Source organism: Polyodon spathula, chromosome 9 (assembly GCF_017654505.1).
Source record: "Polyodon spathula isolate WHYD16114869_AA chromosome 9, ASM1765450v1, whole genome shotgun sequence".
Lineage (NCBI taxonomy): Eukaryota > Metazoa > Chordata > Actinopteri > Acipenseriformes > Polyodontidae > Polyodon > Polyodon spathula.
This window is the reverse complement of record NC_054542.1, coordinates 41,652,495-41,668,681: the sequence shown is the minus strand read 5'-3', so window position 1 is coordinate 41,668,681 and position 16,187 is coordinate 41,652,495. Positions and strand designations below refer to the sequence as shown.

Here is a 16,187-nt window from a genome sequence, read left to right as displayed (position 1 = left end):
AACATACACAACACCAGCAGAAATCCCTCCTGGATTTTTTAAAGAGCACCTTCCAGCAACAGGGAAATCACCCTGGGTTGCATCAACCACCTGTACAGGATTAACCCTATAAATAACTAGCAGAAGCAATCTAGAGAGGTTCTTTAGCAGCCCTGTAAAATGCTTTAAAAAATGGAGCTGTGGCTCAGCCTGGCAGGCAGAGACTCATCAGCTCAATCCCAGAGCCACTGTCCTTCCCATTCTAAATCTTATCCACTTCTGACAGCAGCATTCTGAAAGAAAGGCATCATTAACTGAAGTACAATGGGTTCACTTGCATGGCAGGCTTTAAGCGTATCATTTGAACTCAAGTAATTTCATCAGGACTGATAACTATCTCTCTCTTTCTCTGCAAATTATGCAATGAAGGCAGTGAACAGGTTTTACATTGAGAATCCCAGTGGAAGTAGTGAAGAAGATACAAGTCTTCACTTTTTATTAACATTACTCCACATCCTCAATGCCTGAATACTAGCAGGAAGCATGGAAAGAAATTGCTGAGGACAATCGGTGTATCATGTGCCTCTGATCTGCCAAGAAGAAATCTGAGCTATAGTCAGCCACTTGAATGAAACCAAAGCTTAATGGAAACTTGGATTGTGCAGCTGTTAAATAATACAATTTCCGAGCATATTGCCAAACTCAGAGGATTAAATCTTAATAAACTCATCATGTTATATAAAATTGACATTATATAGTTGAATCCACATTATTCCCTTTATCGTTTTTACTATTATAAACAGTTCTTGTTGAGAGACCTTTGTTTAACTGAATACATTTTTAAAACTCCTCGGTATCTTATGAGTGTTTAAAATTGCAGATGAGCACATTGCTCAACCATTTTCTGGTACAACATTACTTACAGATGACTGGACAGATGTTATTATAAAAAGTGACCTCTGTCTGTTGTTTGGATTTCTTATTGATGTCCTGAACTGAAGAGCTAGTTCATTCCCTGAAGCATTATTTAAGTAATGACAAACATTAATTCCAATTACAGTCCAATTGGCAGTGCTTCAATTATTAAATAATGTTTTTTCAAAAGTCTTTGAGTTGAATTGTAACAGCATTCCATTACAAAGAATACAAAAATATTTAAGATATAATTGACAGTACCGTGGTATAATGTAGCAAAATGTAATTCGAACACTGCTTGCAAAGGAACCAAAACATGATAAATTGAAATAAGGAAAGAAGGAAGAGGCCTTGTCATAGAATCGGAGAACTGGCAATACAATGAAAATCATTCGATTTATGGATCTTATTTATTTATTTTGCCACAACTGTCTCTGTTATTTTATTTTATTTCTGGGTAGTCCTAGCACAAAAGTCAATCCAAAACAAGGTGTTAAGATAGAACCTGGAAATGTACTTGACCAGTTTTCTAGCAATTGGTTCACTGCATACTGCATGTAATGGGAGCTACTCAGAAAAGATTTTGATCGGGGTCAAGCACTATATTTGCCATTAAGTGCTTATTCAAAACCTTATGCACACACAACCCCTCTCTCCTTTAATTTATGATCATTTTTCTTTAGGGCTCCAATGGTTTAAATTTTTGGAGAAAATATTCCACGAATATTCAAAATTCTACATTTTTCACAATTTGAAATGTATAATAAACACTACAGCAATCATTTTCGGTAAAATGTATTACATTAATTATCACAATATATAACGTGTACCTTTTATATGTGTATATAAACGCACACGACTGAACAGCCTTACGCCCCATAATATCCTGCTAATGTATACAACACTATACAATAATAACCAGAGAATACAGTGCATCATTTACATAACATGGTACCCCTATTACCCATTCAGAAATTCTAAATAGTGTGCATGTTATACATAGTTAATTACGGTATATGTATGTTTGCAGGCAATTTGGAATTATTCACAAGGATTTAAAATGGTTAACAAACAGGTTTTATCTGTGGACCTTGCAACGAGTGTAAACTGCAATTCATATGCTTCCTGTCTCGTTGGATTTGTATCTGCTTTGTTTTGTCTGGGTCTGCTTGGGGAGGGAATGTGTGACCTGCTGGCTTTACTGGTGAGAATGTCCAGACAGACCCGTACCGAGTGCAGACCAAACCCACACGACACAGTGTGAACACAGCATAATTGCGATGAATGTACCAGGAATAAATTAGACCAAAAGACAGTAACAACTGGAAATCTTGGTGGGGAAGAAAGAAGAAAATGCAGCTTTGTCTTAATGCTTTCACAGCTCTGTGCACACATGATTTTTTGGTTTGTTACTTGTTTTATTTAAGGTACACCAGCAGACTTTAATGTCCTCTGTTTAGCTTCAGTTAATCTTTCTGCGTTATATAGGTATGATTCCAGTAATAAGTCTTTAAGCTTGAAATACTGTACAATTTAAAGATAATTAAAGTTAATAAAGGAAGAGAATGGTTCTTAATCACTAAACAGAACCAAAGACCCTCCACTATCAGGGGGGACAGCAGACAGGCCCTGCATCTGTTGCCATGGGAACCATTCAAGAGTACTTGATTATAGCCTGCGGAGCTAACACAATTAAAACATTACATTGTTCCTGCGGTGGTACCAGTCAGTTCATCTTCTCTGAAGGTCAGCTCTGAACGTAATGGGGTGTTCAATAATTGAGACACTGCTATAGCAACCATGTTTGTCTCACTCAGTATACATTTCTCACTAATATAATCTGAGGCCAACTGTAAAACGAAACATGTTATCAGACTAAAGTGTTTTCTTCTTACAGTTGTAGTGAGCTTGTTAACTTTGACTTATGTTTACTTGCAGGTCAGATAAAATGGGTCCTTTTCTATTCCGGGGTAGACCAGCTAGAACTACAGTATTAGTGGGTTCTCTGTGTGGTCTCAATGCAAAAGAGTTTAAACTGGGGAATGGCCACAACTATGATTGCTGGCAGGGACAGATTTAACCACATCCCTGCCAACTTTACAATCCCACACACACACTTTACACAGACAGGGCTTCCGCCCATCCACACACAGAAACTAATGACACATGTTCTTACTGACACCAATGGTCTTACAATGTTGTGATGCAATACACACAGGTAATCCACTGCAATACTGTGATTCCTCATCAGTACCAGTGTACTAGCACATCAGGATCACTGCCTAACATTTGCTGTAAATACATTTATCAGTTATTTTCAGAGTATGGCAACAATAATGGGCATTGCGCATTATTGCAATGTGTAAATTTCACCTAAAAAAACCAAAATAAACTATATTATAAAAATCTTAAATAAATGAATTAGAAATGATTTGCATTTCTAGTTCTGTAACTTGAACAGGCAGTTCTCTGTTTTTTTGTTTCTTTGGTCTCTCAATGGTAAACACTGGCATTATAACAGTATCTGTAGGATATATTCTTTAAACATTCTGAAAGAGGCAGTCTCCATTTAGAGTGGAAAAGAGGTTACCAACAATGCAGTACACAACCTGCCTTCTAGAAAGATTCCCATTCCACTGAGGACTTCAAGGACCATCAGTGCTTATGGGTATTGCTTAACAAAAAATCAGCTAACCACTGACCTAACTTAGACATACTGAAAGAAAGTCAATTGATTAAAAACCTACATGCGTGTCAGTGTAATAACTACCAATGTTTGGTTTCAAATAAAGCAGCTGTGGTTCAGTTGAATCCCATAAAAAAAGAATGAATGCAGAGTGCTTGGATGTCAAAAACAATAACTCAGAGAAACTGCCATGAATCACAGTCACTTTAAAAGCCAGTAAATGTATTTGTTTCCCCAGCAACCTGTCTGAGAACACATCTATAAACAGTCATTTATTTGTTGTGACGTCAACAGATTCACTGCATTGACTGAACTTATTGTATAATAAAATGTAACCTCGGAAATGGTGTGGCTGTTAAACGATTGTTTTGTTGAAGAATTTGTCTCAGTTATCAGCAAACAATGGGTACATGCTTTAAAGGGTTTAGAGAATGGATGCAGGTTTGGGGTTTAATTTGGGTGAGGAAGGGGTGTTATAATAATTTACTGGAGATAAAATGGTGCAGTCAGCAGCTGACACAGATGCCAACAACACAGCTTAACTTAATTCTGAACTTAATTCTGAATATGAGTCTTTCTTGAGTTACGATTTTTTGTTTTAGTTTTCCTGGAAGAACAACTTGGTATGGTTATAAACCCTTATGCAAGTTTACCATAGTAAAAGCATAGCAAGGTCTAATACACACAGTAAGGTAAAGCAGGAGTGAGCATTGTAAAGAATAGTGAGGTACGGTAAAGCATATTAATAACTATGGCAAATCAAGGTAAACGCATAGTATAACCAAGGGGAACGCGTGATACAACTGCAAAAAATACCACGGTAAACTTTTATAAGGAACATTTCTGTGTTATCTTCACTAATGTGGTCTTCTTTTTGTTTGAATTTTATTTTTTCATTCTCTGTTTCAGTCATCATACCTTGGTGACTTTTTAAAACTCATGGCCTCAAAATAGCTCCCAGAAACATGCCTAACCTTCAAGTGCTTCTGCAAGGCTCTGCCCCTAGACTACAGCATGTTAGAAATACAGCATTGAGCCAATATCCAGTGTTGCAGGAGGACAGGTTTATGGTTACACCCTGGTGTACCAGATGTACTCTGAGATTAGCCATGTTCTGAGAGGGCTACTGAGGCCACATTGAAGCTTTAAAATGTTACCAAGATGACTGAAACAGACAATGATATACAAAGTGACTCTAAACAACGAGAAGAATACACCAAGAAACATAACTCAGAGATACCCAGCATCTCTTTAATACACTGGGAATTAGCTGTTATCATTTTCTCATCTTTCTACCCTGTTAAAATCTTCAGAATGCAAGCTAGATTAAACTAAAACCGCAAAGAACACAAATCCAGTAATACAGCAGTTAATGAACCAAGCTCATCCTGAATTCCATTTGTGCTTCAATAATTAACTACCTGCCAGTTTCAAAACCAGATAGGGTTACCAGGCTGTGGGTAGTTAAGAAATGCAGGACATCACTGTAAATTAGTAAAGAGTTGTGGTCAATTAAGAATCTGAGAAGATGCATTCACGTTCCAGCTGGTCTCACAATCATATATTACATTTATTTTTTTAAAGCTTCATCTTGCACACATACTGCTTGCACGCGAGTAGCCTTCAGAGTCTTTACCGAACAAACAAAGCAGAACATTATTAACATAGTTAACATATCTGTGGAGTACAGATATGTACTTGTTATTTCTATTCTATTTATTTACTTTCTGTATCATCTCAGTTGTTAGAAATCGAGCACTGTCACTTTCAGAAGCTTTAGAGTTAACCAGCCTTGCTCTCAGTCTCTCTGTGAGCTGTCTGTGTGTGTTCAGGTTGGTTAGAGAAGAAGGGTGCTATGGCTGCGCTCAGAGGTGGACACTATGAATTTATGTTAAGAATGTGTAAAATCCTGTTTTACATTCAAATAAAGAAACCAAAGATGGAAAGGAAATATCCCAAGCAATAGATCAAAGCTGAATATATAAAAATAAAATATGTATAGTTTTATTGTAACTGTTATTATGACAGATGGCTCCTCAATACTAAATGGTACTGTTCAGTAGTATTGTAGCTAGTTTTTGTACCTGTTGTAATTATTAAACCGTTTTGGTTATTGCAATGACACAGTGCCATCGAAACATCTTCAGAGAGTGTTGCACAAGTCATAGTAATAGACCAGAGCATCAAGCAGGCTAACATTGATATTTAAAGTTGTTGTTTATTTTACTGTACTAGTTTGTAGGTCTTGCACAGTTTTGGAAGTGCTCAAAAAGTGCTGAATCATAAAGGAAGAAAGGGCAATGGGAGGACCTTGAGATGACTGTAGAACAATGAGGCCGCCTGTCTGTTCTGAGCAACCAACTATGCAGAAAAGCTACTCCATAATCAAACCTCTTTACAAATCAATTTCAGATCATAGCTCCATTATTTATGCAACTTCCTACACTATTCATCCTGAATATTTACTTTTAGGTTTATGCACCACAGGTACTTTGTTCTCAAGCCATGATCTGAGCACTATCGCCAGTTACTCTATGCCTCTCTAGCAGTGACAAAAATGACTATTACAAGAGAATAGATTTTTGAATTAGAATAGAATTTTTGGAAGATATAGTTTATGCATGTTGCATTGAAACTAGTATGTATACACAGTATTATATATAGCATGTATTTTGTATTACATTTTTCTTATCTGAATATACTGTAATATGTTTCTTATACTAGAATTGCTTACAGCTTTTATCTGTTGCTTGTGATATTTCCTTCTCGTTGTTACTGCATGTTTTATTACTGTTAATTAAACAGAAAAGCTGTTTTGGTAGGTTTGATTCTAAGTGCCAGGTTCTAAGCAGCAAGAGCACATACACCCTCTTGAAAGTCTGCAGGTCACCCCTGGAGGTCACAGTCTTCATGCTGCTGACAGAGCTGTGAAACACCACTGAGTTACGGCTACATCCTTCACCTCCCTCTGTGACTATTACTGAGGTGAGCACTGCCTGACAAGGGAATGTGGTCAACGACTATTTCAGAAGACCCAAACTGGCAAGGGAGTAGGCATTTTTACTTACACAGCAAAGGTGTTTTCTGGAATCAAATATACAGTAGTATAGTGAGAGTACTTTTATACAGTACTAAATTGTCTCAATTTAACACTTATTGATGGAAAACCTGCGCAGCCCACAGAAGTTTTTGGGCCTATAAATGTGCGTTTAAGTAAAAGCTTCTTGGAATGCATGTAGTAATAAATTACCTGTAATAGTTCTGCGTGTGGGAGGAATGACAGCATTCATTTTTCCTCTCAGCTGTAAAAAAATTGACTAGTCCAGAGCCACTGGAATGCCCAGACCCGGATCAAAATTCCCGGTTGCCTCCCCATCCCCACAAGGGCGTTACTTGCCCCATATGTCAATGACTTCCTTTCATCAGTTATTTTTTGTTAGAAAGCCCTCTGAAACATGCTTTGACATGATATTACCATCATTTGTATGGGTCATTCCCAGCTGTGTGAAAACTCTTCACAAAACGTCTTCAGAGTCAGGCAGGAGTTACCGGCTCCTCTTTTGCATGCACACAACACCTGCATACCTTGTAACCTTTCTTTCAAGCACAATCCCAAATGAATGAATGACCACAAGTGGAGAAGCTTCATAAATGGAGGAAACCTCCCCAGAGTTTGATCCAATTGATCTGTAATGACCCTGATAGGCAGCAAACGACAATGACAAACCCTTGAAGGGTATGTATAGGCAACGCCATGGCATTTAGATTCCAGTAACAACAACTGATGTAACAAGTTTGTGTTCCTTGCTGAGTACTCCAGTGGTTTAATACACTCACTGTTCTTTTTTCTGTGCAATGTCATTTGGTTCACTATACGATACACAGTGTTTGTTCGAATTCCAATTAAACAATGATACAATACTGCCCTTTCAGAAGAATGCAGTTCGGGTATATTTCACATAACTGTATCATTTGCTATAGTTTTCAATGTTAATACAATTCGATTTTGTTTTATGAAGCATTTACCCAAACACATTTGCACAATGGTGGCCATTTGTATAATATTACAGCATTTATTTATTTATTTATTGCTTTTAGCTACTTAGTGGCCTCTTTGTCTGCAGCATTTTCCATAAATAAATGAAAAATGGTTGCTGTGAAGCAGTATAATCTAATCATTGCCGTGTCCCTTTTATCATTGAGCTCTGAGATTTCATGTGCTTTGGTTGTGCCAATGACTGATGGAAACATTAACTGGTGCACTCTGCTAATAATAACTGCGGTATACCGCAAGATAACCATGGTATACCGTTAAGTGCCCGACGCTTAACATGGTACCAGGGATATTTTCCATGGAACCCACTGTAGGTGGTGCAGTGGGTTAGTGTACCGGCCTTTTTCCTATGGAGACCTGGGAGAATGTAGCATGAATAGGTCACATGTTTGAGTTTGAGGTTCTAAACATAGTTCAGACAGGTAGTGTTGTGTGATGATACAGATTCAGAATGAGAATAAACGCTCTATAACTACCTGTGAAAACAACTCTGGCTCTTGTCTGCATCCGTCCTGTGCCCTATCACATAACCCTCAGTCCAGAGTCACAAAACAACCACCAACAGGACTTGTATCACTGCTGTCATTTCAGCACATTTAATACCAGCACTCATCACCCAAATAAATGAACATGGTAAAAACACAGAAAAAACTAATTTGCCTTCATGCACCAAATGTCAAATGTTCCCTGCTCTACCCCATCTGGAGAAACTAAGAGCATCTTTATTCACCAGACAGGATAATAACACCCATCCTCATTGCATTCTAAGTATTCAGTATCCAAGGTACCAAATGACAAGTAAATTATAACGTCTCAATATTTAAATTGTTAGATTCTCACCAGCGATTTGTACAAGGATGCGTAGGAAATGAACCTCACGTTTTCTACCCTGTACATATGAGACACTAATCTCAGCTCCTCCACACGTCTGAAGCAGGGTGCTGATGGGCTGGTCTGAATGTTTCCTGTGCCGGACTTGACAGAATGCAAGCAGCTGGAAAGATACAGTTTGAGGATGACAGCAGGATTGTTTTGGTAGACTTACCATTGGTCTTCTGTTCTCCACCAGATTGATCCCAACGAGGGCCAGAAAAGACCCAAAGCTGAGCTGTAACAATAACAGAAATTAACGAACTGATCACCTGCAGAGAGGGGATTCAGTATTGCACTGTATTTCACAATTTACATTTCAATTGATAATATGTTGATTCTGTTTAATTAAGGAATCGAACACTTCCTAGGTTTCATTCACCAAATACGAGGCAACTGGTGTTGAACTAAAAGCCACTGCCTGCAAGTTTGTTTGCCAAAGTTCTGTTTTGGTTTGTTTTTTTTGAACGGACCATAATTGAGACTGCAATCATGCTAAAGCTGCCAAGCATGCACCAACTGAACAATGATATCAGCATTAAAATTGCCTTGCTTCAGATAAAACAATAACTGAATAAAAAATGCAAGCAGTATATTCAGTTAACCAAAATTACCCAAGAAAAAAAAAAAAAAAAAAAAAACGTTGTTTCTGTTAGCATCTTCGTTATATCAAGGATGGTAATAAGATCCACTGCAGTTTGATCCATTCCTGGTTTTACTATGAGTTTAATAAGACATGCCTGAGCTTGTTACATATACACTGCGGCTAATCAAGCTCCTAGTAAAACCTGGAATGGGGGAAAAGGCTATGCAATAGAAGACATATCTCCTTCCCTTTTATGTAGAGATATATCATCTGCAGTATCCAAGATCAACTTGTTTTAATGTGAAATATCTGCCAAAGCGAAGCCCCTGTGATCATCCCTCAGTTGAAATGCTTCTTTGTGTTGAGTTAATCTGCATGCAGTCTCTTACAGCGCCTGTGCCTCAGGAGCACCAAGCAAACAGACCTGCAAATTGATTCTCTAGTCAGTGGCCCCTGGGGACCATAAACACTGACAGCTTTGGACTTCAAAATGAAAAAGAACTGCGAACAGGTGCAGGCTTTAGAAGACACATACAAGAAACCACAATATAACTGTGTGAAGTGCGCTTTTATTGCAAACTCATTAGCATATTTTTCAGAGCCCAACAGAATGTGGCCTTGTAAGGGGGGGTTGGGGGCTGGGGGGGCTTACTACTAAAAGCATGAATTATTTCTTGTAAGGAATTAGTGTAATATAAATTATTTAAAAGGTTTTTAGTTTACCTTAACTAGTAAACACTTCATCTAGCCATTCTAGGTATTATTTATTAGAGATTTTTTTTTTTTTTTTGTGAAATTGTACCATTTGAATCCTGTTTAAGTTTGTTTTAATTTTTTTATTTGGTAGTTTTCAGCATGTTGGTGTTACTACAGACATAATTTAGCAGAGGCAGAGGAAATCTGTATGAAAAGTTAAAGCCCCTGTTCCATATATAGATTCTTCCCTGTTCCTTATACAAGTTGTACAGAAAGTCCTTGTATTGCTTTCACTTTTCATTGTCATGTTGTTTTATTCATTTCTTGCCCTGCCTAAGCAGACAGTCAGACTCGTGAAGCTCAGCTGTAATCGTGCCCCTCCCCCTTCCCCACCCCCCCCGCCAGCTCTGCCCACCACATGCTCAGTGTCCTGCACACTGTGAGGGTTACCCCTGTAATGGAGGTGGGCACGAATATTCACATCTCTAGAAGCGAGGCGCAGGGGAGTTCATGGGGTATCTGTTTGATGATGATTTGAGAAAATAAAATAAAAATATTATTCAGAAATGCACAAAAAAAAAACCAACAAAAAACAGGCAAACAGGAAAAACAAAATCATCACATCCACTGCAGAAGTACTGCTAAGTACTGCATCTGGCATGAATATCAGAAAGCTTGCAGATGGTTCACAAACGTACAGTAACGAGCAACAGCAAGTGACTTTAAACAGGGGTCTTTTTATGGCTCCATTTCAAAGATATATTACATACATCAGGGCTCAGGGGCTCCCGAGTGGCGCATCCAGTAAAGACACTGTGCCCAGAGTGCAGGATGTGCCCTACAGCCTGGAGATTGCCACGTCGAATCCAAGCTATGCCACTGCTGACTGTGGAATGGGAGTTCCTAGGGGGTGGCACACAATTGGCCAAGCGCTGCCTGGGCAGGTTAGGGGTTAGGTTGGCTGGGAGTCCTTGGCTCACCACACACCAGCTGCCCCTGTGACTGGCCGGGCACCTGCAGGTTGGTCTGTACGAAGTTCAGAACTGCATGGTCCTTCGACGCTGTAAGTTCTAAATATGGCTGCACGGCAGACTCATACTAACATAGTAATCAAACTGCTATGCAGCAGGAGTCTTATTTCCATCCCTGCAGTATTCATTCAGTAACCCTTATTTAACAAAATGGTTCCCTCCTCCCATCCCTATGTACAGTTAATGGAAAGACAGATTATTACAACTGTATATAATAAATAAATAAGTCCATTCAACCTAATAGAAGTTCAAACATATGGTGGTGACCAATCAAAATATAAAATGCTTCTAGGTGCATGAGTCTGGCAGCCTCTGTCGTGCGTGCCCATCTTTTTCAAAGTTTTGTTGTTTTTTTAAACATACAGTATTGAGCTGAATGGTGGCTTATACCTCTCTAAACAAGCACAGAGACTGGAAGGTAGCACTGGCCTAGATTTGGTCTAAGTGTATTTTACAGCTGAATGAACATCTTCACAGCATAGTTTTTGACAGCTTCAGAAATTGAACCAAAATGTTTTATGGCTTTCTGTACATTTGAAATGTATGGTATGCATTTAATTAGTCATGAAATCATAATTCATATATTTTTACATTTAAAATAGAATGTGTGGTACTCACAATGATCCCTGGGTAATAACCAGCCACATCCACATTGCCTGTGCGTGTGCCCGCCGCTATGCCCAACACCAGAATGATAAGAGACAGCACTAGAAGAGCGATTGTGAACCAAAGCGCTGTCCTCCTCCTTTTTGCAAACTGTCCTGAAGGGGAGAGAATAATGAACTATTACCGAGTTATTTCGCCTTCCCATTCCCACTCTCCTAATACAACATGACATTGCTAGGGGTCAGGTGTTTCCTCAATACACTCAGCATGTACAGAAAGAAGCAAATAGGAAATTCATTGAGGGCAATATGTACAAAACAGTTCTCTCGCCTACGTTTCATTCATGTTGTTTTGGTTTCCAATTCTTGTATTGTTTTCCGTTTTTGATCACATTATTGAAGCTTGTTTTATTAAAAAGCTTGAGCTGAGCATGTTTCAGAGCAGTATTTTAATAAACACCATTACAAGACGCTTCTAGTTTGCCTTTAAGGTATATTATAATAACAACAGTCCCTTATTGTTTTGCTGTTTTTCAGATTTTATTTCAATTTTGACTTGAATATATAATAATTCATATTAGGTAACATTCACTGGAATTATTTTGTTATCTGTATTATACAATAGGGCAGGTTACAAGAAATATTTTGGTTTGCTGTGTTTTTGTTCCTAAATAAAATGCCGACATTTGTTTTCTAACCTTGTTGTGTCAAGTGTAAATAGTGTGTGTATGAATATAGGTTTGGCAGGGAGGGGGTTAAAACCCTCCCTGCCAGAATACATGTGGGAATGTGGCCTTTAATTATTGGTGGTCAATTAGTCTCCAGCTACATGCCATATAAAGGAAAGAAAATTCTTTGTTGGGGGGTGTTTTAAGGAGAGAGTGAAGCCAGTGAAGGTGTTGCTCAACCTGGCATTATATTCCTTCTTGTGTTTTGTGTTTACCTCTTTATTTTGGATATTCAATAATGTATTTTCTGCTTACAATGCACCACTATAATTGAATTAAAAAACAACACAGTATCATGAATAGCTACATAAATAAAAAATGTAACCCCTGATTACACTCTCATCCTTCAAAAAGAAGAAAAGCAGGCGGCAGTAACACCAAAAACAACACAACAGACCGGACACAACAGACCTGCTTCTAAAGAATGTGTGTGTCCTCCTTTCACCAGCAAGACCAAGAAACATGGACCAAGGATCAGACCAAAGGTCTCTCCCTTCATCCCAGACCTTTACCTGATTCCATATCTGTGTCTTCCCTATCCTTAGTTAAACATGACAGTTCAATGTGTAAACACCCCCCTGTCACACTGTTTGCATTCAATTGTTATGCAGATGTGACGCCAGCTCTCAGAGCCTGTGTTGTGGACAGTCTGCTCACTGCCAGAGGACCCCAAAGGGTCTTTAGGTTGCTGGCAGCACATGAAATATTCCTAAGTGCTAGGCAACTGCAAAGCGTGCCTCTCTTTTGATCCAGATGAGTACGCAGGTTCTGTAAGATTCAGTAGGGTTCTGTAAGATTCAGTAGGGTTCTGTAAGATTCAGCAGGGTTCTGTAAGATTCAGCAGGGTTCTTTAAGATTCAGCAGTCAGTATTTCACATTTATGCAAGCATTATGATTTTCATCAACAGCACACCTTTTGGAATCTTAGAAATCTGGACCATGAAATTGAAAACCCCTCAATATGGTTCTATTGGTTCCTGTGGTTCTATATAGAACCCTAACAAATGTCAGCATTGTACATCCACTGCCACTGCTGTGAATGCAATGTTACAGCCGTCAACGTGAACAAGTAAATCTTCATTACCTACACGCCATGTATTCACATGTAAATAAATACATTCTGAATCCTGACAGCTGGACATATGCCTCCATGCAATCCCACATTCTGAAACGCAATAACTTGCTGAAGATTGCCCTGGCCAGGTTCACTGAGGATATAAGGGTTCATAAAGGCTCTAAAATAGAGGGAAAGAATATTACTGTTCTTTATGCCTAAGACTCCTTTTCAAGTGTGTACAGTATGTTGATGCAGTTACACAAAATGCAGTGCACTTACTGTACGTTCAATCACATGGTTACATGCATATACTGTATATTTTAGTTTGATGAAATCTGTATTGCTGTTTTGGTAACCTTTCCTTTCAGAAATTTAAAAAAAACAGATAGCACATGTTTTTTCCTATCTTCATTTTCACTCAAAATCAATTTTAGACAGCTTTATTGAATAATAACTAATTCTTAATTTTGGAGCAACAGAGTGCAGACATCGTGAAGGGTAAGAGACTGGGCACAGCTTCACTAAAATGGATTGTTTGCTACAGGGTAAGACCCTCTGTATCTAAATAAACCCTAAATCCTAAATCGCATGAGGTACCACTTCATTGTAGTGTGTCTATACATTTGCAATGATGACATTTCACAGAATTATAAGTCTGAGATCCTCTGTCTAGCAAACCAAGCACGCTGGAAGACAGACAGAAAGGCTGTGCATTCAACTGCAGCTTCAACAGGGCGATGATGAGGAGAGCGATGGAAACTGTCTTCTGCATGGCGTGCACTGCATCCTGTTATTGATATGAAGTTGTCATTATAATACTACAAAGGTTATATTTTATTAAGTGTTGAACAGCTACTGCGCGTGCATCACAATTCAATGGAATGAAAACATTACCCTAATTGGGCTGCTGAATGTTTGGGCGCATCTTTGCAGAGGATGTAAAACGTGGTTTCAGCACTGCTAGCCTACTGTTTTGATTGATACAAAGTACAAACACACTAACAGAACAAATAACACTAATACGTTATACGTTTTACTACATGCCGGTTTAAACTTTGAGTTTATAACATTTAGCAGACGAGCAAATGCATCGTTTACAAGCCTGTATTTTAAACACAAGGTTGAAGTATACATATTCATTGGCTACTTTTCTTTATCATTTTTTTTTAAATTATTATTCGGCTGCAACATTGTTGTTTTGCTATACCCCAAAACTGATACCGGTAATTAGGCATCACTTGAGCATTAGGCAAAGCCGGATTAACTACATAAACGCCTGTCACCGTTTTTGTTATAGTGCACTGTGTATTTTACATCTTGTCACTTTTCAACCTTTTTATTTTATTTTATTTTTTTAATGATATACATATACATTTAATCTGGATATTTTCCCCAAAACATATTTTAAAAAGGTATGCATTTACCTGCTGCATCTAATGCATCAACGGTGCTTGGAGCTGACGGCTGTTGCATTTTGTCTTCAGCAATATTTCTTTGATGATAAACACAAGCAGTGGAGGGCTAGAGATCCCTGGACTCGAGCAGGCAACTGTGACAAAGTAATAATGGGACCTGCGCCTCCAATCGATACACCTTTGAAAAATCCTTTCTGTGTGGTTAATTCCTAACAGTAATGGACACCATGCAGCTTCAGAACTCATCAAATAGGTTACAATTGGATTAGGAGAACGTTTTAAAAAAAAATTCCAGATGAAGAGGCTGTCATCTGGAGATCGGATGAGGTCCGGATTCAGAACCCGTAAGAAGTGCAGCGGCTGATAATTCACCCCACCACCGTATCACCCTGCTGTTTTGCATGGCTGTAATGTGACCCGGCAGCAGGCGAGCTGTGGAAATGAAGAAGGATCCTGCTAAACCACCAAGATCATAAAAAATTAAGAGAAATTCATCAACCACGTGGAAACACAACAACACCATTTAGTACAAATTACATACTGGTGACGGTTCGCCTTTGTAACTACACAACTTTTATATGGGTGCCATGTGTAAAAAACAAACAAGAAAAACGTTAATATTTTAGCCTTTTATTCTAGATTTAACGTAAATCTTGTATTTCCCAGCCCCCCATGTTGTGAAAACAAATATATATATATTTTAAATGTGTTCATTCAGATAAAATGTATAAATCTAGTTCTAAGATTGAACATTTAGCTAAATATTTAACTAAATCTTAAATCTCTAACGTGAAAGCACAAAGGGGGCGGAGCTCATTTGCATACAGACTCCAGATTTAGCTGGCCAGTTAAATATTTAGCTAAATGTTGAATCTTGTAACTAGATTTATAAATTATATCTGAACGAACACATTTAAAAATACACACACACACACACACACACACACACACACACACACACACACAAACACAAACACAAACACACACAAACACACACACACACACACACATATATATATATATATATATATATATATATATATATATATATATATAACAATTATTTTTATAAATCTTTATGTTCTCAGATAAGTTAAATCTAGAACAAAAATACAAGATTTAAGTTAAATAATTTTTTAATATTAACTCTTTTTTTTTTTAACACAAATACATTGAATGTAATCCAGTGGTATTCATAGTACTGTCTACACTGACAATACATTTACCGTAATTCATATAAAGTTTTCATTCATTTGAGAAAAAAAAAAAGTACGTATTATAGGTTTAACATTCAAATCATTACGTTTTAAAATTCAGAGGTGGGTTAAACCATGATTTCTGATAAAACTGTATTTAAGTTGCATATATATATATATATCATAGACATTTTATAAGCAACTATCACACCCTCCAGACTGCATGCAGTCCCTGGCATTCCTGTGAACGGCTCAACTACACTGCAGATTTTGACATAGTCATTCTCACCTGTCAGATTTCTGCAGAAACAATTTACCCCTCTTCTGTCTGTCAGGAGAATCTTTGGTGGCTACAACTGATTCTGCATA

At 37.9% G+C, this 16,187-nt stretch overlaps 1 protein-coding gene across 2 annotated transcripts in view; it reads right to left on the bottom strand.

Annotated features, from left to right (window-relative positions):
• LOC121320887 (transmembrane protein 255B-like) overlaps positions 1-15,054 on the bottom strand; it is a 34,351-nt gene extending 19,297 nt beyond the window's left edge. The window contains exons 1-3 of one of the 2 annotated variants that reach the window (XM_041259648.1): positions 14,632-15,054; positions 11,436-11,578; positions 8,680-8,742 (exon numbers count right to left, since the gene is read on the bottom strand). In XM_041259648.1, coding sequence (XP_041115582.1) covers positions 8,680-8,742; positions 11,436-11,578; positions 14,632-14,680 — 255 coding nt within the window. In that variant the 5' untranslated portion in view covers positions 14,681-15,054. The remainder of the gene's footprint in view (positions 1-8,679; positions 8,743-11,435; positions 11,579-14,631) is intronic. The other variant, XM_041259649.1, reaches the window with a different exon arrangement.
• Positions 15,055-16,187: the final 1,133 nt, after the last annotated feature.